General features: G+C 45.5%; 1 protein-coding gene across 1 annotated transcript; it reads right to left on the bottom strand.

The window, feature by feature from the left end:
* Nucleotides 1-234: 234 nt before the first annotated feature.
* IQCF2 (IQ motif containing F2) lies at nt 235-1,895 on the bottom strand. Its single transcript, XM_050781021.1, has 3 exons — nt 1,675-1,895; nt 1,409-1,501; nt 235-669 (listed from the first exon to the last, which is right to left on the bottom strand). Exons 1-3 carry the CDS (start codon nt 1,690-1,692, stop codon nt 289-291), a joined length of 492 nt encoding a protein of 163 aa, XP_050636978.1. The 5' UTR covers nt 1,693-1,895; the 3' UTR covers nt 235-288.
* Between the last annotated feature and the right edge of the window lie 23,749 nt (nt 1,896-25,644).

Raw genomic sequence — 25,644 nt, 5'->3', positions numbered from 1 at the left:
GGAGCCCAGTTGCTTCCCAGAGAAGAAAATAAGGTTGGGAATGGGAACTGGGACTTCTGGCTCTGTCATATATCAGGACAGACTGGGGCTTCCTATGGCCATTGTCAGTCCAAAACAGGGTCCATGGACACATGGGGCAAGCCTCACTGAAATTCTTTCCCAGGGAGAAGAGGAAGCAGCAAGGTCCAAGTCTCAAGAATCTCATTAGCTGGGGGAGCCCGTGAGACACACCAGACCAGGTTAGACCTTTAATAGGGACAGTAGACACAGTGCCCTTCTTGCCAGCCCTTAGGAGTTGATGATCTCAATGTGGAACTGCAGGTGAGTGGCTGTGACCACACAGTGGCCCCGGAGGAGAGCGCAGGTCTGGCAGTTGTGGCATTGCCAGTGGCCCTGGATGACGTAGATGGCATTGAGCACCTGGCAGTATCGCCAGTGGACGCGCCACATACGGACCAAAGACTGGAGCTTGATCACTGCCCTCTCTCTGGTTGCGTAGGCGATCAGAGCTGCCTGCCGTTTCTTCTCCAGCACCCTGGACAGCGTCATCCGCCACCAGGACTGAATTATCCAGGCCCTGAGGGCTGCATGCAGCAGTGTCCTGCGCACCAGGGTGCCCCGCCACCAGGCCTGGATCTTTACAGCTGCTTTTGTTATTCTAAGTTTTGCCTAGGCAGAGACAAGAGAGATCACTCAGAAAACTTCCTGCCACTAACTTCTAGGATCTTCCTGGAAGGAGCCTGGATTTTCTCTCTCAACACACAGCCCTTCCTCAGAGTTCAGGGGAGTTAGCAGGACACTGACTAGGAGCCAGCGGACCTGATGGTGACCTTCCTCTGCCACTGTGGACACATCATCTCAATCTCAGAGTCACAGAGTCCTTCTCCAGACTATCTCTGCAGTGCATGGATCAAGGGAAAAACCATTAATAACTAGAAGGGTGCATTAGTGATGTGCAGGACCTTGTTAGTCACACTGGGTTTGGAAAGGTCTCATAACCTTCTGGCTGGTAATTCTCTGCTAATTCCAGCCCCAAACCACTACAGGCTGATTTCTGTCTGCCACGACCATTTTTCAATACTGTGGTAGATTTTCAATACCCTGACCACATGTTCTACTCCAAGTCTTTCCATATTTTGAACAGTCTACTCTCTAATTCTAATTTCTCACATTCTCACCTCTCAGCCTCATGCATTTCTTGATGGTTTTCATTCTTTCCAATCATTCTCAATGTCTCAGTCAGGCCCAGATCCAGACAGCCCAGGCTGAGAAGGGGATGGAGGACAAATGAGCCAACATTGAGTTGACTCCTAATTAGACTCTGGATCCATAAGAGGCAAAGTCCCACACCTCATGATGTAGATATAAATGTTCTGGATTTCTCTTAACTACATGGAATTCTTCTCACCTTGACTTTATGCTGTTTTTTCTTCTGCACTGTCTTCCATTCAATGCTTTCTTCGACATCCTCAATTATAATTAAAATTAAATTGCCTTTGGTCTGTCATCAGAATTAAATGGGAAATACATAAATGAGTTAAGACTGTTTCTTTCTATGGCTCTATACAAAGACAATTACTACTTTAACATCCTCTCTTTTCTCAAGTCCTGTAAAGCCCAGGGAGACACCCACCCACCCCTGGTCCACCTAATAGATCTGGCCATGTCTCTTACACAAAATCGAACCCTCATGGCCTGTCCTTAGATGGTTCATTAGCCCTGATTTCTCTGCTCCCAAGGTCTGGCATGAGTAACATGAGTGAGGAGAGAGCTCTGAATTCACAATTGCATTGTGACATAGGGATTGGTGCATCTGCCACAGAGATGGGTCTCTGTCAGAAATAAACTCCAGGGGAACTTGTACTGTAGCAGGATGAGCTGCAGACAAAACCCCTTAGACACTGGTTTAAAGAAGGAAGAGGCTAGGCCGGGCGCGGTGGCTCAAGCCTGTAATCCCAGCACTTTGGGAGGCCGAGACGGGCAGATCGCGAGGTCAGGAGATCGAGACCATCCTGGCTAACACGGTGAAACCCCGTCTCTACTAAAAAATACGAAAAACTAGCCAGGCGAGGTGGCGGGCGCCTGTAGTCCCAGCTACTTGGGAGGCTGAGGCAGGAGAATGGCGTGAACCCGGGAGGCGGAGCTTGCAGTGAGCTGAGATCCGGCCACTGCACTCCAGCCTGGGCAACAGAGCGAGACTCCGTCTCAAAAAAAAAAAAAAAAGAAGGAAGAGGCTTTATTTGGCCGGGATCTTGGCAGGCTTGTGTCTCAAGAACCAAGCTCCCCGAAGAAAGAGTTTCTGACCCTTTTAAGGGCTTTCAACTCTAAGGGGTCCACGTGAAAGAGTTTTGATAGATTGAGAGCACATGTGGTTAGAGTAGGGGGGTTAATCTTTAAACCTCAGGCCTGGTCAGTGGCACTGGTTGGTCTTGCCACTGATTTCATTCCTGTTGTTCTTCAGCTTTTACTTCCTCCTTCTCTTCAGAGACAGGAGACAGTAAGAGAAATGGCCTCTCTCCTCAGTACCACCTGTCTACTTGCCTACTGTCAGAGATGTGTCAGAGCTGAGGGTGGAAAAATAGAGCACTTGAGTGCCATTCCATAGCAGGGCTCTCCTCATGTGAAATCCATCCACAGTCCCTTGTCATTATCAGCGGCATGGCAAAGCAGGGAGGACCATGACAGTGCAACCCCATATCGCTCTCCAGTGTCTGGTGAGATTTAGCACTTCCTGTCTTCCCTTGACTCAATGCCTCACAATGCCTTGGGAAACTAGAAAAAGATACACCAGACGAATCCAGAAAGCAGTCAAATAAAGATCAAAACTTAAATTAATGACATAGAAAACAAAGATGGGTAGTGGAAAATAAATTTAAAAGAGTGTTCTGACAAGACTAGTTTTAAAGATACACAGTTCACCAACCTGGGTAATCAAGAAAGAGAATGAAGTGGAATGAAAAAGGTGAAATAGCCACAGGGAAATTTAAATAAGTACAAGGAAATATTAATAGTGACAAATTTGAACACTAAGAGAAAAAGATTTTCTTTCTTTTTCTTTTTTTGAGATAGGGTGTCACTCTGTTGTCCAGGCTGGAGTGCAGTGGCACAACTTTGGCTCACTGCAGCCTTGACCTTCTTGGGCTCAGGTGATCCTCCCACCTCAGCCTCCTGAGTAGCTGGGACTACAGGCACATGCCACCATGCTTGGCTATTTATTGTTTTCATTTTTTGTTCTTTTATTTTTAAAAATACGTATTTATTTAGATATGGGATCTCACTATGTTGATTGGGCTGGTCTCAAACTCCTGGGCTCGAGTGATTCTCCCATCTCAGCTTCCCAAAGTGCTGGGATTATAGGTGTGAACCACCATACCTGGCCGATTTAAAATTCTAGGAGTTTTATAGCTTTAGCTCTTACATTTAGATCTTTGATCCATTTTAAGTTTTGTGCATGGATTGAGGGTAGGTTCAAATTCATTCTTTGATTGTGGATGTCCAGTTGTTCTGGCATAATTTGTCAAAAAGACAATTGTTTTCCCATTGAATGGGCTTGGCACCCTTGTCAAAATTAAATTGACCATAGATATATGGGTTTCTTTCAGACTCTCAATTCTATTTCACTGACCTATATGTCTGTCTTTGTGCCAGTACCAAACTGGTTGGATTACTGTTGCTTTGTGGTAAGTTTTGAAATCAGGAGGCGTGGGTCCTCCCACTTTATCTTTTTCAAGATTGCTTTGGCTATTCTGAGTCTCTTGAGTTTCCATATGAATTTTAGAACCAGCTTGTCAATTTCTGCAAAAGAAGTCTGCTGAATTCTGATAGGAATTATGCTGAATCTGTAGATCAATTTGGGGAATATTGTCATTTTAACAATATCAAGTCTTCTAACCTACAGACACAGATGTCTTAATTTGTTTAGGTCTTCTTACACTTCTTTCAACAATGTTTTGGAGTTTTCAGTGTACAAATCTTGCTCTTTTTCTGTAAAATTTATTCCCAAGTATTGTACTTTTTTTGATGCTGTTGTAAATGAAATTGTTTTCTTAATTTCATTTTTGGCTTTTTCATTGCTGATACAGAAATACAACCATTATTTGTTATTGATTTTATATCCTGCAACCTTGAATCATATAATCTGCAAATAGTGAGTTTTACTTCTTCTCTCCTAATCTGTATGTCTTTATTAATTTTCTTGACTAAGTGCTCTGACTGGAATCTCCAGTACAATGTTGAATACAAGTGGTGAGTGGACATTTTTGTCTTGCTCCTGATCTTAGGGAGGAAGCTTTCAGTACTTCACCAGTAAGTATGATGTTGTGTCTGGAACTGGTTCCTTCCAGTGGGTTCTTGATCTCGCTGACTTCAAGAATGAAGCCGTGGACCCTCACAGTGAGTGTTACAGTTCTTAAAGATGGTGTGTCTGGAGTTTGTTCCTTCAGATGTTCAGATGTGTCCAGAGTTTCTTCCTTCCAGTGGGTTTGTGGTCTTGCTTGACTTCAGGAGTGAAGCTGCAGACCTTTGGAGTGAGTGTTACAGCTCTTAAAGGTGATGTGTCCAGAGTTGTTTGTTCCTCCCAGTGGGTTCATGGTCTCACTGACTTCAGGAGAGAAGCCACAGACCTTCACAGTGAGTGTTACAGCTCATAAAGGTAGTGTGGACCCAAAGAGTGAGCAGCAGCAGGATTTACTGTGAAGAGTGAAAGAACAAAACTTCCACAGCATGGAAGGGGATCCAAGAGGGTTGCTGCTGCTGGCTCCGGGTGGCCAGCTTTTATTCCCATATTTGGCCCTGCCCACATCCTGCTGATTGGTCCATTTTACAGAGTGCTGATTGGTCCATTTTTACAGAGTGCTGATTGATGCATTTACAAATCTTTAGCTAGACACAGAGCGCTGATTGGTGTGTTTTTACAGAGTGCTGATTGGTGCATTTACAAACCTTTAGCTAGACACAGAGCACTGATTGGTGTGTTTACAATCCTTTAGCTAGACAGAAAAGTTCTCCTAGTCCCCACCTGACCCAGAAGCCCAGCTGGCTTCACCTCTCAATCCCCCCTGTAAACAGGACACCCCAACTGCTTTGGGAATTGGGTGATGACTATTCTAGTTACTCCCTGATGGATAGGGGCAAAGAAGGGGCCCTGCAGTTGTAAAGTCCTCCAGAGGGGAACTCTTTAGGCTAGTGAAAGGGCCAGCGGGTTGGTCCGGGGGTCCTTGGTAGAAGTTGTTAGTTGAGCTCATTTGGGGTTCCATTTGTAAAACCATCTGTAGCTGGATGGCCTTGATCCTAGAGGAAACAAATTTGACGAGGTTAAAACTGCAGGGCCTGAAGGTGAGTAATAGCAAGATGGCTGCTATGGGACCTAGAAAGGGGAGAGGTCATGTTGCCCAACTCCAGAGGTTGGTATAAGTGTGTGAAAAGTGTTGCCTGATTTCAGAAGCCTTTTCCTGTAAACACTGGGCAGCATCTTGTACTATCCCTGACTGGTTAGTGTAAAAGCAACATTCTTCCCTAAGAAGGTGCAGAGTCCTCCTTTCTCAGCAGTGAGGAGGTCTAGCCCTCAGTGGTTTTGGAGAGTCACTGCTGCCAAAGAGTCTATTTGGGATTGTAGAGTAACGATAGATTTCATTATTTCTTGCAAACTGTCTGAGAAATACTTTGAGAGTGTGTGGTAGTAAGATAATGAAGTAGATAAACAGGCTATTCCGGTTCCTGTAGCAGTAACCATTCCTAACCCTATAAGTAGGGGTATTAGTTGTATGACTCTGTGCTGACGGACTTGAGTTTTGAGGAGTAGTGATAGGGTCTGATTTCCACAAGATCAGAAGTTAGGATAATATATGTTTACACTGTTAACTTTTAGCAAACTTTACTTTTGTTGAAAACCTTGTAAGTTTGGGATTTCAATTATTCTTTGTTATTAATAAGGCCTTGTTCAGTCCATATTAACTTAGAATTGGTATAGATGGCTCCTTCCTGATTCTGTAAGTACTTTAAGGTTTGGCTGAGTGCAAACAGCTCTCACATTTTAGCAGACCAATTATTAGACAATTTTCCTAACTCTGCTTCTACAAGAGTTTCCTTATCATTTACTGAATACGCATTGTGTCTTTTTTCCTTAATCGCCTGGGAGGAACCATCTGTCTCCTGTCCTGAAGGGAGTTCCTCCTAGATCTGGTCGGACCTTTGTATGGTAATTAATTAAGATTTGGATCCCCTCTTATGAACTCTGCTGGGTTAAGGATTTTTGATAGGAAGGCTACGGGTTGTCAGTGGCCTCAGTGCTTTTGGGCTACACCTTTGTTTACACTGAAAACAAGGTGGTATTAGAGTGTTATAGGATTACAGAGAAGACCTTCAATTATCAATTACAGGTTTTAAATTTACCCTGGCTTTTAAAGGAATAGGGTACACTGTTTTTTCTTTACTACTTCTATCTCCCTTCTCTTTGACTTCTTCTTTGTCTCTCTCTTTCTGACTCCCTCTTTGTCTGTCTCTTCCTCTCTCTCTTTGACTTTCTGTGTCTCTCTTTCTCTCTATCCCTGACTTCCTCTTTGTCTCTCTCTTCCTCTCTCTGCCTCTCTCTCTGACTTTCTGTCTCTTTCTCTCTTTCCTTTCTGCTGGTCTTTCCCTCCCTCTATCAGCTGCTTATGCTGCTGTTCTGTCCTCTTCTTTTGATGGCTTTGGCAGTGTAAGACTGCCACCTCCTTGGGTTTTTGCACTGCATGCAATAACTCCATGGTTTCCTTGTGGTATTTAACGGCGGTCCCCCAGAGGTTAGGAACTCCCTTTCTTTCCATATTGCAGCACAGGCATGTAGGATTAGATAAGCATACTTGCTATCTGTATACGCATTTATTCTTTTTCCCTTTCCCAGTTCTAAGGCTCGGGTAAATGCCACTAGTTCTCCTAACTGGGTGCTGGTCCCTGGGGGAAGAGGCTTACTTTCAAGTACGGTTACATCACTAACTATGGCATAACCTGCCCTTTGCATCCCATTCTCCACAAATAAACTTCCATCGATATATAGGTTAAGGTCAGGATTAGCTAAGGGGACTTCTAAGAGATCATCTCGGGCAGCATAAATCTGGACTATAATTTGTTGGTAGTCATGCTCGATTGGTTCCCCAATCCTCTGGGAAAAAAGTGGCAGGGTTGAGGCCTGCACACATGCATATTTGAAGCATTGGTCCCTCAAGGAGGAGCTCCTGGTGTCTAAGCAGGTGGCTGTCTGATAGCCATAAACTTCCTTTGGCACCTAGTAAGCCATTTACATCATGAGGAGTCCAGACAGGGAGATCCTTTCCTTGTATTATTTTGATAGCCTCTGACACTAAGCCACCACCCCAACTACTCATAAACAGTAAGGCCAGCCTTTTGCTACTACATCAATTTCCTTACTTAGGTATGCCACTGATGTGGGGTTGTCCCACGAGTCTGAGTAAGGACTCCAAGAGCTATTCCTGCTCTCCCTGTGACGTATAAAGAGAAGTTATGTCCTGTGGGAAGGCTTAAAGCTGGAGCTTGAGTTCATTCCTTCCAATGCCCAGACTTCAGGGTTGATTCCCTCTGTTGGAACCGAACTGTCGATTCCCCCCCTGGGCAGGGGTTGCCGCGAAGGATCACCGACACGAGATTCACAGCAGAGAGTTATTTATTACTAGCGCGCTAGGGTCCCAAGCTCTAAGTTGGCCCTGGGACCCCGAGTGCTTGTTACAGGTTGTTTATATAGGCAAACACAAGTTCAAACACAGCTTAGGGCGCGAAATTCAACCAAAGCTTTAGGCGCATGGTAATTGGGTCTGTCTATGGCCTGAGCAAGGTATCTTGTTCTGATTGGTTGGGGCGGGACCTTAGGAGGTTCTTTCCTGGAATTGCTGATTCCGGGAACATCGGGGACATTGAGTCAGGGTGGGACCCCATGAGGTTATCAGGGTGGGACCTCATGAGGCTATCAGGGTGGGACCTCATGAGGCTATCAGGGTGGGGCCCCATGAGGTTATCAGGGTGGGACCCCATGAGGCTATTTCCTGGAATTGTCTTTCTGTTTGGGTTCTGGGAACATCGGGGGGCTATCCGTGGCCATCTGGGGTTTAAGTTTCATGATGGCCAAGCTTTCTAAATTTTATGAGGCTTAGGAATTATGAGGCCTAGTTTCATTCCCTCCTCTTTTTGTGTTAGAGGCTCAATCTTGAGCCTCTTCTTCAGTCCTGAGGGTCTGGTATTGTTGGGTCAGAACCATAGCATGTACTATGTTTAATCTATTTTTAATAAGGGCGAGTAAACGGTTAAGTATGCACGGCCCGAAAGTCAAGATGAGCGTGAGCAGGATGAGGGGTCCTAAGACGGTGGAGATTAGGGTGCTAAACCAAGGGGATCGGTTATACCAATTTTCAAACCAACTTTGCTGAGATTCTCTCTCTTTTTTTCTCTTGTCTAATCTTTCTCTTAGTTTTGCCATAGAATCTTTAACTATTCCTGAATGATCTGCATAAAAACAACATTGCTCTTTCAGGGCTGCACAGAGCCCGCCCTCTTTCAGAAAGACAATTTCTAGTCCTCGTCGGTTTTGTAATACAACTTCAGACAGAGAAGTCAAGGACTCTTCAAGTTTTGTGATAGATTGTTCTATGGCTCTAAGGTCTTCATCTATGGCTATTCTAAGTTGTTGCAGATGATGGTTACTATGCACTAGGGCTGCTGTCCCGGTCCCAACTCCAGCCGCTACCCCAATTCTTAACATGACGGCGAGGGTGAGGGAGATAGGTTCTCTCTTTGGTCTAGTATGAGTTTTTTGCTCATACCGGAGATCAAAGGAGTCTCCAGAGTGATAGTATACTCGGGGAACAACTTGTACCAATACGCAATAGTGGGTGCTGCTGCTAAAAACGGCTGTGGATACACAGGGGGTGAGCCCAGTGTTGCAAGCCTACCAGTCCGTCTCGGAGGGGACCAAATAGTGATTGGAGCTGGGTACTGTCAAGGTTACATTACAAAGATGCTGATGACTAGGGGGCACTTGGCCTATGCAGGTTCCCAACCCAGAAACCTCAGCCAGGGTTAGTTTTCTTTGTTGTTCCCACGCGCATCCAGTAGGATTGGCGGAGTTAGTGAAATTATTAGTGGAGGCGATGCCTTCATAGTAAGGGGGGCCTGTTGCCAGACATAGCCAGCAAGAGGAGGTAAATTCTGGCTTTGTCTGGTTTAAAGCGAAATAGGAGCCCTTTATGAGATTTAGGAGCCTGTCACCTATTCCCAGGTCAAGGGGCCTGCGGGTGACATTTTGGGCTGAGGGTGTGTATTTAGAGGAGGTGGAGATTAAGGGCGGGGAAGTGCTTTTAGGAGCTCTTGGTTGGGGCTCTCTCGGTGCAGGAACCAGGGGCTTCCTTGTTTCTGATAAAACTTGGTTTGGTCCTACTGCGACAGGGGCTGTGATAGGGTTGACTATTAATTTGATTTGGATAGGGATTCCATACAGTGGCTTTTGGTATAAATATAGGCCCCATGTTAACCCGGATATCCAACGGTTATCAGATTTTGCTGCATCTTCAAACTTGATGCGGACCAGATTGCAAGTTTTGAATATCGGGTTCTGGTGCAGCGCTGGACAAAGGACATGGTTATGTACCAGGGTTTCGTGGTCCATTTCCATTCTCCATCATTAGTAGTTATACAGGACCAACTAGCGCAAAACAGGGCATCTATTTCTCCACAAGTTTTTCTCATTTCTCCTGTCCTGAATCCGGGACAGGCATAGAACCCGTTCCGGCTTACGGACACCCTTCTAGCCTGTTTTCTCCATTCTCCCCCTTCCATGTCATCTATCCTTGCTATTTTGTCTAGGTTGAAATAGAGGTCAGGGAACCAAGTCCTCATAGGAGCAATTTTTGAGGTTTTACCTAAGACCTCATGAGTACTAAAATCAGTTACCTGCCAGGTCAGGTTATATGGCCGGTGGGGGTTATTACTGCCAGCGACACAGGGAAGGAGGGCTAGGAATAAGCAAGGGGCTAGATACGAGAGAGTCTTATCTTGAGCGGGTCCTTGGAGCGTCGGAGTCTCCATGTCTCAGGTGGTGTTGGTCCAGGCGTCCCTGGAGCGACCTTGGTGTGGGATGCGTGGATCCAAGTGGAGATTCCGTCAACCTTTATGGCTGTGGGCATGGTCAGGAGAACAATGTAGGGTCCTTTCCATCGAGGCTCTAGTCCTTGAGTGCGGTGCCGTCTAACGTAGACAGAGTCTCCCACCTGGAAGGGGTGACTGGTCTGTGGATGTCCTGGTTGGTACAGTTCTGCCAAGGGGGCCCAGATTTGGGCCTGTACTGCTTGGAGTCCTTTTAGCCAGGCCTGTAGGTCAGTCTTAAGATCGGAGGGGGAGAAGGAGTTAAGCAAGGTTGACAAAGGGGGAGGTCCTCCGTAGAGGATTTCATATGGAGTGAGCCCAAAACGGTTAGGCGTATTTCGGGCCTTTAACAGAGCTAAGGATAGGAGGCGTCTCCAATTTTTTAAACCAGTCTCTAAGGTCAATTTAGTAAGGGTCTCTTTTATTGTTCTATTCATTCTTTCTACCTGTCCTGAGCTCTGGGGTCTATAGGCACAATGTAATTTCCAATTAATCCCCAATATCCTGGCGAGCCCCTGACTTACCTGAGAAATGAAGGCCGGCCCGTTATCTGACCCAATTACCTTGGGAAGTCCGAATCTAGGAAAGATTTCTTCCAGAATTTTCTTGGCTACTATGTGTGCCGTTTCTTGCCGGGTGGGGTAGGCTTCTACCCATCCTGAAAAGGTATCTACAAACACCAGTAAGTACTTATATCCAGCATAGTGAGGTTTTACTTCAGTGAAGTCTATTTCCCAATAGACTCCTGGGTGGTTACCACGAGTTCGTTTCCCTTCTGGCACTCGGGTAGCCCCAGCGTTTACCTGCTGACAGACCTTACAGGCAGATGTCACTTGTTCTACGAGGGTACTTGCCTTTGGGATTAGAAAGTCAGTTTTTTCAATCAGTAATTTTAGCTTTCGATTACTCAAGTGTGTCCAGGCATGCATCTGCTGGATCATTGCCAGGGCCTCCTTTTGGGGAAGGACTATTTTTCCTCCTTTTTCCCAGTTTTTAGTGTCTTTGTTTTCTATAGCCCCTATGGCTTTTGCTTCTTCCTGGTCTTCTGGGGTATAAGTATGTTCAATAGTTATGTGGCTGGTTTCGTCAGGTTTTGTGGCTAGGGTCAGTACTTCCACCATGGCGGCTTGCCTGGCCACTTGGTCAGCCTGTCTGTTTCCTACTGCGACTGGATCCTGTCCTTTCTGATACCCGGGGCAGTGAATTATAGTCACTTCTTGAGGAAGAAAAAGGGCTTTCAATAAGGCAATTATTTCAGCTTTGTTCTTGATTTCCTTTCCTTCTGAGGTTAGGAGACCTCTTCTTTCATAAATACTTCCATGAGTATGAGCCGTTGCAAACCAGCTCATACCGGCTATCAGTATAAATGTTAGCTTTCTTTCCCTTGGACAGCTCTAGGGCCTTGGTTAGTGCTATTAACTCAGCCTTCTGTGCAGACGTGCCAGGAGGTAGTGATTGTGCCCAAATGGTGTTGTGGCCATCTACTACCGCCGCTCCTGCCCTCCGGGTACCTGAGTCAAGGTAACTGCTGCCGTCTGTGTACCAAGTGTGATCCGCGTCTGGGAGTTCTTGGTCTTTAAGGTCTTCCCGCGTTCCATGGGTCTCAGCCAGTATTTGCCGACAATCGTGTGGGCTTAGTTGGTCTTCTGGTACTGGCAGCAGTGTGGCAGGGTTTAAGGTGACCGGAGGGCCAAACTGGACATGGTCCGCATCCAGTAGGAGGGCCTGGTAGTGAGTTAGGCGTGCGTTGGTTATCCACCAGTCCGGGGGCTGCCGCACTATGGCCTCTAGGGCATGTGGGGTAATAACAGTTAGTGGCTGCCCAAGGGTTAACTTAGCAGAGTCCTTGACCAGCATAGCGGTGGCTGCCATGATGCAAAGACACGGGGGCCAGCCGGCCGCCACAGGGTCCAGCTTTTTAGACAGGTACGCTACCGGTCTTTTCCAAGGCCCTAATTTTTGGGTCAGGACTCCTTTGGCAATCCCTTGCCTCTCATCCAGGAAGAGGGTAAAGGGCTTTGAGGTGTCTGGTAACCCAAGGGCTGGAGCAGACAAGAGGGCCTTTTTTAGTGCCTCAAAAGCCAATTGATGCTCTGCCCGCCAGGTGAAAGGGGTGCTCTCCTTGGTGAGTGCATAAAGGGGGGCGGCCAGTTCAGCAAAACCGGGTATCCACAAGCGACAGAACCCAGCAGTTCCCAAGAATTCATGTACCTCCCTAGGATTTCGTGGTGGTGGAAGGCGAGCCACTGTCTCTATGCGCCCAGGGGTGAGCCACCTTTTTCCTTCACTCAGGATATACCCCAGATATGTTACCTTGGTCTGACAGAGCTGTGCCTTCTTGGCGGATGCCCGGTATCCTTTTTCACCCAGTGCCAGGAGTAGATGCCTGGTACCTTGTATACAGGTTTCTTTTGTAGGAGCAGCCAAGAGGAGGTCATCCACATACTGGAGTAGGGTCACTTCTGGATTTTGGGTCCGGAAGTCGGTCAGGTCTCGATGAAGAGCCTCATCGAAGAGAGTGGGAGAGTTCTTGAATCCTTGGGGAAGCCGGGTCCAGGTCAATTGGCCCGAAATTCCTTTCTCAGGATCCTTCCACTCAAAGGCAAAGAGTTCTTGGCTTTGGGGGGCCAGAGGTAAACAGAAGAAAGCATCTTTTAAATCTAATACTGTATACCAGTTATAGCCTGGTTTTAAGGTGCTGAGTAAGTTGTAAGGATTGGGGACCGTGGGATGGATGTCCATGGTTCTTTTGTTAATTTCTCTCAAGTCTTGGATGGGCCTGTAATCCTGAGTACCAGGCTTTTTTACTGGCAGAAGAGGAGTGTTCCAGGGCGAGCGACAAGGTCGCAACACTCCGAGTTCTAGAAATTTGTTAATGTGCTGCCGAATTCCTATATGAGCCTCTCGGCTCATGGGATATTGCTTGATAGACACGGGCACCGCCGTGGGCTTTAAATCAATTATGATTGGGGCTTGATACTTGGCCCGCCCGAGTCCTCCCGTTTCCGCCCAAGCTTGGGGAAAATCTTGCAACCAAACATCAGGGAGGCTAGTGATGACTGGAGCGTCAAAAAGCCGATATTCATCTTGCAGAGACACAGTTAAGATTTGGATGGGCTGACCGTCCCGATCTAATACCTGGGCCCCTGTCTCAGAGAAATGGATTTGGGCTCCGAGCTTGGTCAGAAGATCTCACCCTAGGAGGGGGTACGGGCATTCAGGTACCACCAAGAAGGAATGTGTCACCATTCCTCGTCCAAGATTAACTGTCCGGTGGTTAGTCCACTTGTGCAATTTTCCCCCTGTTGCCCCCTGGACCCAGGATGTGCGGGAAGACAGGGGCCCGTCTGCCTTTGTCAAAACTGAATGTTGGGCCCCTGTGTCCACCAAGAAGGTGGTGGGGTGCCCCCCTACAGAGAGAGTTAGCCGGGGCTTGGGGGGGGCTCCAGAGCCTTGACACCCCTATTCGCTATCTTCACCTAGGGTGAGCACAGCAGCAGGTTTCTTTTGGTCTTTAGGACGCTTGGGGCAATCTTTGATCCAATGTCCCCGTTCTTTGCAGTAGGCACACTGGTCTTTTTCCACTTTTGGCCGCCTCCGCTTCTCTCCCTCTCTCCCTGGTCCTTTCTCTCTCACAACTGCCGCCAGGATTTTTGTTAAATGCTTATCCCTCACTCGGTCCCTACGATCCTCTCGCTCCATCTGTTCCTTCGCTAACCTGGCTTCCCTTTCCTCAGGGGTTTCTCTCTTATTATACACTTTTTCTGCCTCCCTAACCAATTCCTGTAATCCATAGGTTTGGATCCCATCTAGCCTTTGGAGTTTTCCTTTGATATCTAATGCAGCTTGGTCTATGAATGCCATAGCTACGGTAGCCTTATGTTCTAGGGCCTCTGGATCGAATGGGGTATACATTCGGAACCCTTCCAGAAGCCTTTCCATGAAGGCTGCCGGGCTTTCGTCCCTTTCCTGAGTTATAGTCCTTACCTTGGCCAAATTTGTGGGGCGCTTTCCTGCCCCTTTGAGACCCGCCAACAGAGCCTGGCGATAGATTCGGAGACTCTCCCTACCTGGTGCCGTTTCATAGTCCCAGTCCGGGCGGGTGAGGGGAAATCCCTCGTCTATTTCATTGGGAAGTTGGGTTGGGAGGCCTCCTGGTCCTGGCACATTTTTCCGGGCCTCCAGGAGGACTCGCTGCCTTTTTTCAGTGGTTAGGAGGACCTGCAAGAGTTGCTGGCAATCATCCCAAGTGGGCTGGTGAGTGAGGAGAATGGGTTCTATCAACGAGGTTAGGGTCTGGGGGTCTTGGGAAAAGGAAGGGTTATGGGTTTTCCAGTTGTAGAGGTCAGAGGCAGAGAAGGGCCAGTACTGGACCGTGCGATTGACGGTACGGAGGGGAAAAAGGGAGGATTGCCAAGTGGAAGGGCCATCTGGGTCCTCAGTCCGCCGCAAGTGGAGACGAGGAGGTGTCGGTGGCAGCGTCCGAGGGGTGAGTTTGGGCGGGGCTGGAGAAGGAGACGGGGTGGAGGGAGGGGCCGAGGGAGAAGTTGGAGAAAGGGTAGGGGCCGAGGCGGTAGAGGAAAGAGCTGGGGACAAGACAGGGGGCAAGGGTGAAGCGTAAGGTGGAGGTCTCAGAAGGGGGTCTTGAGGTGGAGGAGGCAGGGGGTCAAGAAGGAGAAGATCCCTCTGGGGTTCATCTGGGAGGACTGGCTTATGCGGGTCTGGATTCCGATTCTTCGGGGCTTCTAAGGCAAGGAGGGTAGATTGGGATGGGGAAGGGGAATGGAGGAAGGGTTTCACCCAAGAGGGAGGACTTCGGACCAGATCCTCCCAAGTAATTATGTAGGCCACCTGGTCTGGGTGTCCGAGTGGCCCAGGATCCATCACTTTTGCTTTAACCTGCAAGATAATTGAGAGGTTAAATGTTCCGTCCCGGGGCCACTCTCCATGGAGGGTTGGCCATTCGGACGAGCAGAGTGTTTTCCATTGTCCCTTACGGACTTCTACAGAGAGGTGGTGGGCTCGAGCCCGGACGTCAGGGAAGTGAGTCAGGGTCAGAGACAAAGGAGTCGTCAACGTTTGTCCCATTTCGTCCACGTATAACAAGGACAAAACGAAAGTAACAAAAACAAAGACCAGACAAGTAAGGAGAAGCCGCGCGGCCAGAGAGTGGCGCCACAAGATCACAAAATATTCAGACGGCAGGGGCGGCCTGCCTAAAGATTTAAGGAGGCTGACTGAGTCGTCAGCCTTCTCCCAGACTACCGCCAGGGCGTCCCCCGGGGCGTAAGTGGGAAGGTGCCAGACACGTCTGTCCCCCTTCCCCACTTAATTCAGAAGGAGTACTCCCCAGAGTTCAGAGTTAGCCGGCAAGACAGACAGAACAAAACGAAAGTACCTAGTAGGTCCGTTCAGTCAGCAGTCCGTGGCCCGGGCCAGATGGGTCTCCGCCGGATGGGTCGGGGGTCCTCGGACGACCCCACTTCCCGGCCAACGCACCAAATGTTGGAACCGAACTGTCGATTCCCCCCCTGGGCAGGGGTTGCCGCGAAGGATCACCGACACGAGATTCACAGCAGAGAGTTATTTATTACTAGCGCGCTAGGGTCCCAAGCTCTAAGTTGGCCCTGGGACCCCGAGTGCTTGTTACAGGTTGTTTATATAGGCAAACACAAGTTCAAACACAGCTTAGGGTGCGAAATTCAAACAAAGCTTTAGGCGCGTGGTAATTGGGTCTGTCTATGGCCTGAGCAAGGTATCTTGTTCTGATTGGTTGGGGCGGGACCTTAGGAGGTTCTTTCCTGGAATTGCTGATTCCGGGAACATCGGGGACATTGAGTCAGGGTGGGATCCCATGAGGTTATCAGGGTGGGACCTCATGAGGCTATCAGGGTGGGACCTCATGAGGCTATCAGGGTGGGGCCCCATGAGGTTATCACCCTCCCTAATAAGGGTGTGGGGCTTTCAGGCATAACAAGAAAGGCATGTGAAAAGAGCAGTCTCCCAATTACAACTGAGAAGGTGGGAGAAATACCTGTTTACAGTCTGTCCCAGGATTCTTTGGATGGTAACGGACCTTGAGGACAGTCGTCTGGGACAGGAGATTAACACTGAGAAGGCTGTGCCAGTGTCCAGGAGGAAGTCAATTTCCTGGCCCTCCATGGTTAAACGTACCTGGGGCTCTATGAGAGTGATGACATGAGCTGGCGCTTGCCTCAGGCACCCTTAGCCCTGTTGTTGGATCATCTGGTTGGTGGCTTCTGACCCAGAGAACCTTTGTTCTCTGGTGCAGTGTGCCTTCCAGTGATTGCCTCGGCATAGTGGACGTGGGTGAGGGGGCAGCTTGTTTCTCGTTGGACAATCTTTTTAAAGGTGTCCTTGTAAACCACACTGGTAACAAGCCCTACTGGGTGATCGGACTGCTCCATTTTCTGTCCTCTCTGAACCACCAAGGTTTGTTTGTCTGAGAGCCATGACTAAGGCTGCAGCCTTTCTCTGATCTCACTTTTCCTTTTGGGCCCGTTCCTCTTGGTCCCTATTATAGAACACCGAGGTTGCCAGATTTAATAATGCCTCCAGATTTTGTTCAGGGCCCAGGGCTCAGAGCTGCTCGAGAAAGGCAGAAGGATTTTCTTCCTTTCCCTGAGTTATGGTAGACATCGTTGAATAATTAATGGGCTTTTCCCTAATTTTCCTTAGTCCTTCTAGAACACAGGTCAACAGATGTTTACAACTCCAGTCCCCATGATCTGAGTTGAGGTCCCAGTGGGGATCCATAGTGGGGATGGCTTGCTGACCAGTAGGGAATTTGTCCCTTTCTTCAGATGTCATTCTATCATTTACTTGACTAAGATACCAGGTATCGCCAAATTCAGGCTGCAGCTAAAGCTGCATTCTTTTCATTAAAGGTCAGGGTTTGATCTAACAATAGCAAGACATCTCTCCAAGTGAGATCAAACTTTTCCCCTAGACCCTGAAGGACATCTATGTACCTATCAGGATCATCTGAAAACTTCCCCAGGTCTGCCTTGATCTGCTTCAAATCAGAGAGGGAGAAAGGGACATGTGCCCAGGTTGGGCCAAATTCCCTTCCCCCTACAGCTTGAAGGGGACATAACCGATAGCCCAGGGGTTTTTGTGGCACTTTGGAGATTTCTTTGCTTGTTTCCTTCTGAGCAAGGGAGATTAGAGGAGGCTTATCATTAATAGGAAGGGGAGCTATAGGGTGGCCAGGATATGGGGTAAGCTGAGAGGTCCTCCTGTGGGATGTAAATTGCAAGCTTTGCATAGTTGTATATTCTTCAGTGAAAAGGAAGCTTGGACATAAGGTATTTCACTCCATTTGCCTTCCCTCTTACAGAAAAGGTCAAGCTGCAGGATAGTATTGTAATTTTTACTTCCCTCAGGTGGCCACTTTTCCCCATAAAAGAGAGCATACTGGGGCCAAGCCGTAGTGCAGAAAAAAATGAGCTGCCTTTTTCTGGGTTTGCAGGTCAAATCTGCCCCAATGGCTTAGGATGCATTTCAAGGGTGAGCCTGTTGATGCCTGAGTGTTTCCCATCTGAAAGACAAAACCACCTGTGGTTTTGGTTTGTTTGTTTCTCCCCCTGCCCAAGAACCTGCAATGGTCCCTGGACCCTCCTGATCGGAATAGTTGCGCTCACTGAAACAGCAGCAGAAACACCTCTTGCCCAAGAACCCGCAATGGTTCCTGGACTCTGCTGATCGGAATAGTTGTGCTCACTGATGCAGCAGCAGAAACACTAGTTTTCCTCCTAGACCACAAGGAGGACCAAGGAATGTCGGATTTAATGGCCCTTACTGATGCATTCTTGAAAACCTGCACCCTTGCCTGTCGTCCTAGACCATAAAGAGGACTGAGAAAAATTGGATTTAGTGGCCCTTACCAATGCAATCTCAAAAACCTGTTAGAGTCCTAAGTGTTCTGTTAGTATTGGGACCTTACCCCTGTCCTATAAAGATGTTATGCCCCAAAAATGAAGTGGAGGGCCATACCCTGAGGGAGGGGAGGGATCTCCAGAGTTGGAAGAGTGATGCCTTTTGTCCTCACTGATATGAATAGGAAGGATATCATTTCTGAAGCTCCCCATATCCTGCTTCTGGAATAGCTTTTGTTAGGCCTGTTAGTGTGAGGAGGGATCCTAAAATTCCAGATAAGATAGTCCCCTGCCCTGATGGGGCTTTGGGCAAAAATTATGTCTTTCTGACAGGTGATCCCAGGTACCTAAAGAAGGTAACAGAGTCCTGGAGTTTATCCTAGAAATCATTTTTATAGGAGAAACTAGAAAAACACCAGAAACAGGGAGTGGTTTTTAGAAGCAGGACCAGCCTCAGAGAAGAGAGGTGAGAGGAAGTTTGTCTGACAAGCATTAGGACCCAGGAGGCAAGAGTCAACATAGATAGGATAGATGGGCGAGTCTCGCTTGGGCAACATGACTTTGAGAGTTCTGCTTATGGCTGCAGGGTCAACCAACTTGTTGTCAGGACCCTGGAGTTGAATGGCTTTCCTCTTTGTCGACCCTTGGCTCAGCCCAGAAGTATAGGAAAAGTAGAAGCTGGTTCCAGGCAAACTAACGCTCCCAATTCCGAAGAGTCAGGGGTTGTTAGAGAGCCCTTTCCCAGAAAGCCTGACACCTGTGTCTTTAGTCCAGTGGCTGCACTAGTCGCTTTTAACTGGCTGACAGATGCCTGGTATTTAGCCCCTAAATTCTAAGGAACAACAAGACAGAATAGCAAGTGAAAGGGGTCCGATGGTATGCACCACTTGGTGATAAGTGATAGCTCCATGTTGGGCGTCAAAATGTGTCTGGAATTGGTTCCTCCCGGTGGGTTCTTGGTCTTGCTGACTTCAAGAATGAATCTGCAGACCCTTGCAGTGAGTGTTACAGTTCTTAAAGATGGTGTTTCTGGAGTTTGTTCCTTCAGATGTTCAGATATGTCCAGAGTTTCTTCCTTCCAGTGGGTTTGTGGTCTTGCTTGACTTCAGGAGTGAAGCTGCAGACCTTTGGAGTGAGTGTTACAGCTCTTAAACGTGGCACATCTGGAGTTGTTTATTCCTCCCAGTGGGTTCATGGTCTCACTGACTTCAGGAACGAAGCCGCAGACCTTTGCAGTGAGTGTTATAGCTCATAAAGGTAGGGTGGAACCAAAGAGTGAGCAGCAGCAACATTTATTGTGAAAAACGAAACAACAAAGCTTCCACAGTGTGGAAGAGGACCTGAGCAGATTGTCGCTGCTGGCTCAGGTGGCCAGCTTTTATTCCCTTATGTGGCTCCACCCATGTCCTGCTGATTGGTCCATTTTACAGAGCACTGATTGGTCCATTTTACAGAGTGCTGATTGGTCCATTTTTACAGAGTGCTGATTGGTGCATTTACAAACCTTTAGCTAGACACAGAGGGCTGATGGTTGCATTTTTACAGAGTGCTGATTGGTGTGTTTACAAACCTTTAGCTAGACACAGAGTGCTGATTGGTGCATTTTTACAGAGTGCTGATTGATGCTTTTACAAACCTTTAGCTAGACACAGAGCACTGATTGGTGTGTTTACAATCCTTTAGCTAGACAGAAAAGTTCTCCAAGTCCCCACCCAGCCCAAAAGCCCAGCCGTCTTCACCTCTCAATGTTAGCTACGAATTTTTCACTGGTACCCCTCATCAGGTTGAGGAAGTTCCTTTCTATTCCTAGTTTGTCCTGTTCTTTTTTTTTGTTTTTGTTTTTTGACAATAAAATGGTGGTAGATTTTGTCTAAAGTTTTTTTCTAATGTATCAATTGAGATGATTAATGGGATATTTTCTTTGTTTTATTAATACGGTGGCATAATAATTGTTTTTTTGTTTGTTGAACCAATCTTGCATCCCTTGGATGAATCTCACCTGGGTATGGTATAACAATTCTATTTATAAGCTGCTGTATTTGGTTTATTAACATTTTGTTGAGAATTTTTGCATCTTTATTCATAAGAAATATTGGTCTGTAGTTTCCTTTTCTTGTGATGTCCTTGTTCAAGTTTAGTATCAGGGTAATACTAACCTCATAGAATGAGTGGGAAAGTGTTCCCTCCTCTTGTGTTTTTTGGAAGAGTATGTGAAAAATTGGTGTTAATTGTTATTTAAACTTTGGTAGAAGTTACCAATGAAGCAATCTGGTTTTGGGTTTTTCTTTGTGGGAAGTTGCTTTATTGCTAATTTAGTCTCCTTACTTCTTTGATATAGATTTATTAATATTTTTCGATTGTTCTTGAGTCAGTTTTAGTAGTTTGTGTCTTTCTAGGAAATTGTTCATCTATTATATCTATTGTTGGCATAGATTTGTCCATTTTATTCACCATAATATTCTTTTATAATTCTTTTTATTTCCATAAGGTTGGTAGTAAGATTCCCCCTTTCTTTCCTGATTTCAGTAATTTGTGTCTTTTCCTCTTTTTCCTTGCTCAGCCTAGCTAAAGTTTTGTCAATTTTGTTTTCTTTTCAAAGAACCAACTTTTCATTTCATTGACCTTTTTTGATCTTAAAATTATCCTTTATTTATGCCTTAACTTTTATTATTTTATTTCTTTTGTTTGTGTTGGGTTTAGTGTGTTCTTTTTCCAGTTTTCTAAGCTAGAAGGTTAGGTTATTTATTTGTACATTTTCTTTTTTAAAAATGTAGGTGTTTATGGCTATAAATTTCCCTCTGGGCACTTCTTTTGCTGCATTCGATAAGTTTCGGTATGTTGAATTTTTGTCTTCATTCATCTCAAAATATTTTCTAAATTTCTTTGATCCATTAGTTACTTGGCAATGTTTTGTTTAATTTCCAAATTTTCTTCCGTTATTTATTTCTAATTTAATCTTATTATTGTCAGATAACATATCTGATATTGTTTCAATTTTTAAAGAATGTATTGAGATTTGTTCTAACATATGTTATATCCTGGGGAATGTTCCATGTGCACTTGAGAAGAATGCATATTCTGCTCTTGTTGGATGGAGTATTCTATAGAGGTCTATTAGGCATAGTCGGTTTTTATCGTGTTTTTCAAGTCTTCTATTTCCTTGCTGATCTTCTGTCTAGTTGTTCTATCTTTTGTTAAAATGCAGTATTAAAGTCTCCATCTATGATTGTTGAATTATTTCTCTTTTTAATTCTGTCAGTTTTTGCTTCATGTATTTTGGTGCTCCATTAGATGCATATGTATTTATCTTCTTTTTTTTTTTTTTTTTTTTGAGACAGAGTCTGGCTCTGTTGCCCAGGCTGGAGTGCAGTGGCCGGATCTCAGCTCACTGCAAGCTCTGCCTCCCGGGTTCATGCCATTCTCCTGCCTCAGCCTCCCGAGTAGCTGAGACTACAGGTGCCCGCCACCTCGCCTGGCTAGTTTTTTGTATTTTTTTTAGTAGAGATGGGGTTTCAACGTGTTAGCCAGGATGGTCTCGATCTCCTGACCTCGTGATCTGCCCATCTCGGCCTCCCAAAGTGCTGGGATTACAGGCTTGAGCCACTGCACCTGGCCGTATTTATCTTCTTGATGAACTTACCCTTTTGTCATTATATAATGTCCTTATTTGTCACTAGTAACAATTTTTATCTCAAAATCTATTTTGTTTGGTATTAGTATAGTTACTTCACCTTTGTTTTGGTTGCTGTTTGCAAAGCATATCTTCTTCCATTTCTTTATTTTCAACCCATTTGTGTCTTTGAATCTAAAACTAGTTTCTTATACTTAATTATAGTTGGATCACATATTTTATCCATTCTGTCAATCTCTGTGTTTTACTTTTAATTTAATATAATTACCAACGAAAAAGAACTTCTTCCACTTTGCTGTCTGTTTCTATAGGTCGTGTGTGGTGTGTTTCCTATTCTTCCATCACTGCCTTCCTTTGTGTTAAGTAGATATCTGTTAGTGTACCATTTTAATTGCCTTATTGTTTCTTTTACTATGTGTTTAAAAATTATTTCTTTTAGGTTGCTCTGTCTGATATTATTCCAGAGATGTCTTAAATTTTGACATGGTCAAATGCATCTATTTCCCTTTACAATTCAGTTTTTGTAATTTTCTAAACAAATGCTTTCCCATCTAGGAGGATGTTTTTCTATTAGATTCCGCTCACAGAAGGAACTACCAGTTAGCAAACCTAGATGTGCTTCACATGGACCAACCCCCACCCCTGCACCTTACTGCTTTCTGTAATTTTTCCTTTCCCTGACTCTACTGAGTCCTTGCTTAGCCCCCTCCCTCATTCTCCCTTTAAAATGCCCAGTTATCTGTTTACAAATAGAAGTTGAGTTCGACTCTTGTTGGAGTCTGTTCTTTATTGCAATAGTTATTACTGATTAAGATCTGTCCTTATCACTTTAACTAGTGTCCAGTTTAGTTTTTCTTTGATAATATCACTGCCCAGATCCTAAACTGAGCCAAGGGTGGCACACATGCAGGATAGATTAGAAATGCATGTCAAAAGCTTTGAAAAAATAATTAACATTGAAACTATAGCCAACAAAAAAAAAAATGGGCTGTATCTCATTGGATTGACTGCCTGCTAAAACAAACAAACCAACAAGGAAAAAGGTTATAAGATGACCCAGTATCTTACAACATAGTATTCAAAATATTCAGAATACAATACAAAATTACTCAACCTACTAAGAATAAGAAAAACATAAACAGCTACCAATGGAGAGGGCAATCAAAAGATGTCAACCCCAAGATAACCCACATGTTAAAATTATCACACAGACTCCACAGCAGTTATTACAGATATATTTCAAGAAGAAAGACTGAATAATATTGAAACAAATGGAAATATAGAGCTCTTGGCAAAGAAATAGAAGCATTTTTTAAAAATAAAATTTTAGAACTGAAAAATTCAGTAATTAAATAAAAAAGTCACTAGAGTGGCTCAGTAGCATAATGGAGATGACAAATGAGAGTGAACTTGAAGATAGAGCAACAGAAATTCTTAAATCTGAAGAACACAGAGAAAGACAAATAGAAGCAAAAGAAACATAGCCTTGGAGACTTATGGTACAATACACAAAGATGTAATATTTATGTCATTGGAGTACCATAAAACAGTGGAATAATATTTTTAAAGTGCCAAGTAAAAACAACTGTCAACCCAGAATTTTATATCTGTTGAAAACATTCATCAAGAAGGAGAAATAAAGACATTCTCAGTGAAGGAAAAATCACAAGAATTCATCTCCAGTAGACCTGCTTTAAAAGAAATACTAAAGTAAGTTACTCAGGCAGAATGGAAATGATGACAAAGGTAAATCTGAAACATTAAAATTAAGGAAGAGCATCCAAAATGGGAAATATCTTGGCAAATATAATAAACTATTTTCATCTTAAATTCTTTACCTATGTATGACTGCTGAAATACAAAATTATAACACTGTTAGTTAGGGCTGAGACAGCCAGGTGGGAAGGGCTCCCTGGTAGAACCTCCAACCAACCTGCACACTGGGAGGAATGGGCACTGAGGCGGAGCCCACAGCGAGGAGGAGCCTAGCTCTTCCTCTTCGTATGTAGAACCCGAGATTCAAACTGTGAGGCAGGAAGCCCCCCAGCAGGGACTCTGGCTTTGTGGAGGGTCCCTGTTTCCCTTTTGTCCCTTTTCACCCAATAAAATCCTGCCGTACTCACCCTTCAAATCATCTGCAAGCCTAAATTTTTGTGGCTGTGTGATAAGGACCCCATTTTTAGCTGAACTAAGGAAAAGTCCTGCAACATTTTTGGCATGCAGCATGGGGGCTCGAGAAGTGGTGAGTGAAATGGGGACTCAATCCTCTCGCTGTCATTTCTACGCCTTTTCATCCACAGACTTTTGAGCTTACAGGAAACCATGCCTCCACCCCTGTTGCTCCTGGGGGTTGGTAAGATTGACCTTGGTCTCCATGACCTTTTCCTCCCTTTTTCAGGACAGACCGGCAAGCAGCAGCTCCCCTCCACCCTTCCCTCCCTGCCGGGGCTGGAACATATGGCCCAAGGTGCCCCAGGCAGCTGGCTGGCATATTCTGCCACGTGCCCATGGAGTCTCTCCATCCGTGGACCAGGGAGGCCAGCTCTGACCCACAACAATTAAGCTTGTCTCCCTGGTGGACTTGCGTAAGAATAAGAGGTTCTTCTCCAGACATTTTAAAACATTTTTTCTTTCCTTTTCTCCACCCCATCAGCAGTTAACTTTTAAGCAAGGTTTTTTCCCCCCCCCCTTTTAGAAGACGTTTTACTAGGCCAGCCCCTGAAACTAACACTGTTTATATTCTCTGTAAAGCTTTAATTGTGAAAAAGGATTTGTGAGGCTGGTCTTAAGCTGTAGCCAGTCTGGTGTGCTTTGCATGTCTGTATAGCTCATAGCAAACTTCCCTGCAAGCCTCCATCTTGTTTTACATACTGGGGGCATGGCTTGCAACTCTAGGGGCAAGGCTTTGTTTAGCAATCCTGCCTTAAGGAATAAGTTCCTTTCTGGCCCTGTTTCTTAAAGGGCCCCACCCAGCGACTGGGTTTTCTCCTGCCTGTCGTGTGTGTGTGCGCGTGTGTGTGTGTGTGTGTGTGTGTGTGTGTGTGATGTCTGTAAAAATAGCTCTAATTAATTTGGCCTAAAGAAAAACAAATGCTTGGATCCAATTTTTTTTTAAAGGGAAGATAAAATATGTAGTACCTTTCAGTTTATGTGACTTTAATCTTTGAGAAATAAGAACAGCCTTAAAGATTATTGGTAAAATGCAGGTGTCATTAAAACGTAAATAGGTGAACTAGATTATGCAGGTCAGATGCAAGGCTTACTAAATATTTTAAGGTTATAAACTGCTTTTTGGGTTTTGAAAACTATTTGACTTGCTGGCTTCACAACTGGTAAGGCCTGGGGACATATGGAACTAACCACACCCTTAATTAAGAAGGCAAACCTTGTCTGCACCTAGCACACAATTAAAACTATGTTCCAGGTTTTACATTAAAGGTAAAAATTGCTAGGAGTTACCATTTTAACGTGTAATTGAGACTACTGGAAATAGATTTACATGTAAGGTGTGTAAGAACAATAAAATGTGTTTTTCAGCAAAAGGTTATTGTTAGGCAGGAATCTAGACCCAACATGGCAGCATTACCTGGCGTAGTAGGCCTTTTGTTAAAGACTCCCTTCACCCTTGTACACACCCGCAGACTTATATGCATCAGAGTTCCGGCTGGGCAACCACACTCCCCCATGACCTGCAGCTCACCTGCATTCCACAAGTTCGTAAACAGCAGTTTCCGTTAACAGTTTCCAAAGACCCCTTCCTCATGACCCTTACTCAACTCCTGCCCTAGTAGTTTCAAGACCTCCCAGGCCCTGTTTGCACAACCAGCTTCCCTACCACAGTCATGGGAATTGATGGCACTCCCTCCACCAAACGCCAGACTCCTCCTCTGTCTTGCCGCTTGGATGGCTCCCTCTTCTCGCACTCATTTCTTACCATTCCTTTGTGCCCAATCCCCTTGTTAGGACGAGATCTCCTCTTCAAGCTAAGGG

Source organism: Macaca thibetana, chromosome 2 (genome assembly GCF_024542745.1).
Source record: "Macaca thibetana thibetana isolate TM-01 chromosome 2, ASM2454274v1, whole genome shotgun sequence".
In the NCBI taxonomy this organism is placed as follows: Eukaryota; Metazoa; Chordata; class Mammalia; order Primates; family Cercopithecidae; genus Macaca; species Macaca thibetana.
This window is presented reverse-complemented; position numbering and strand designations above follow the sequence as displayed.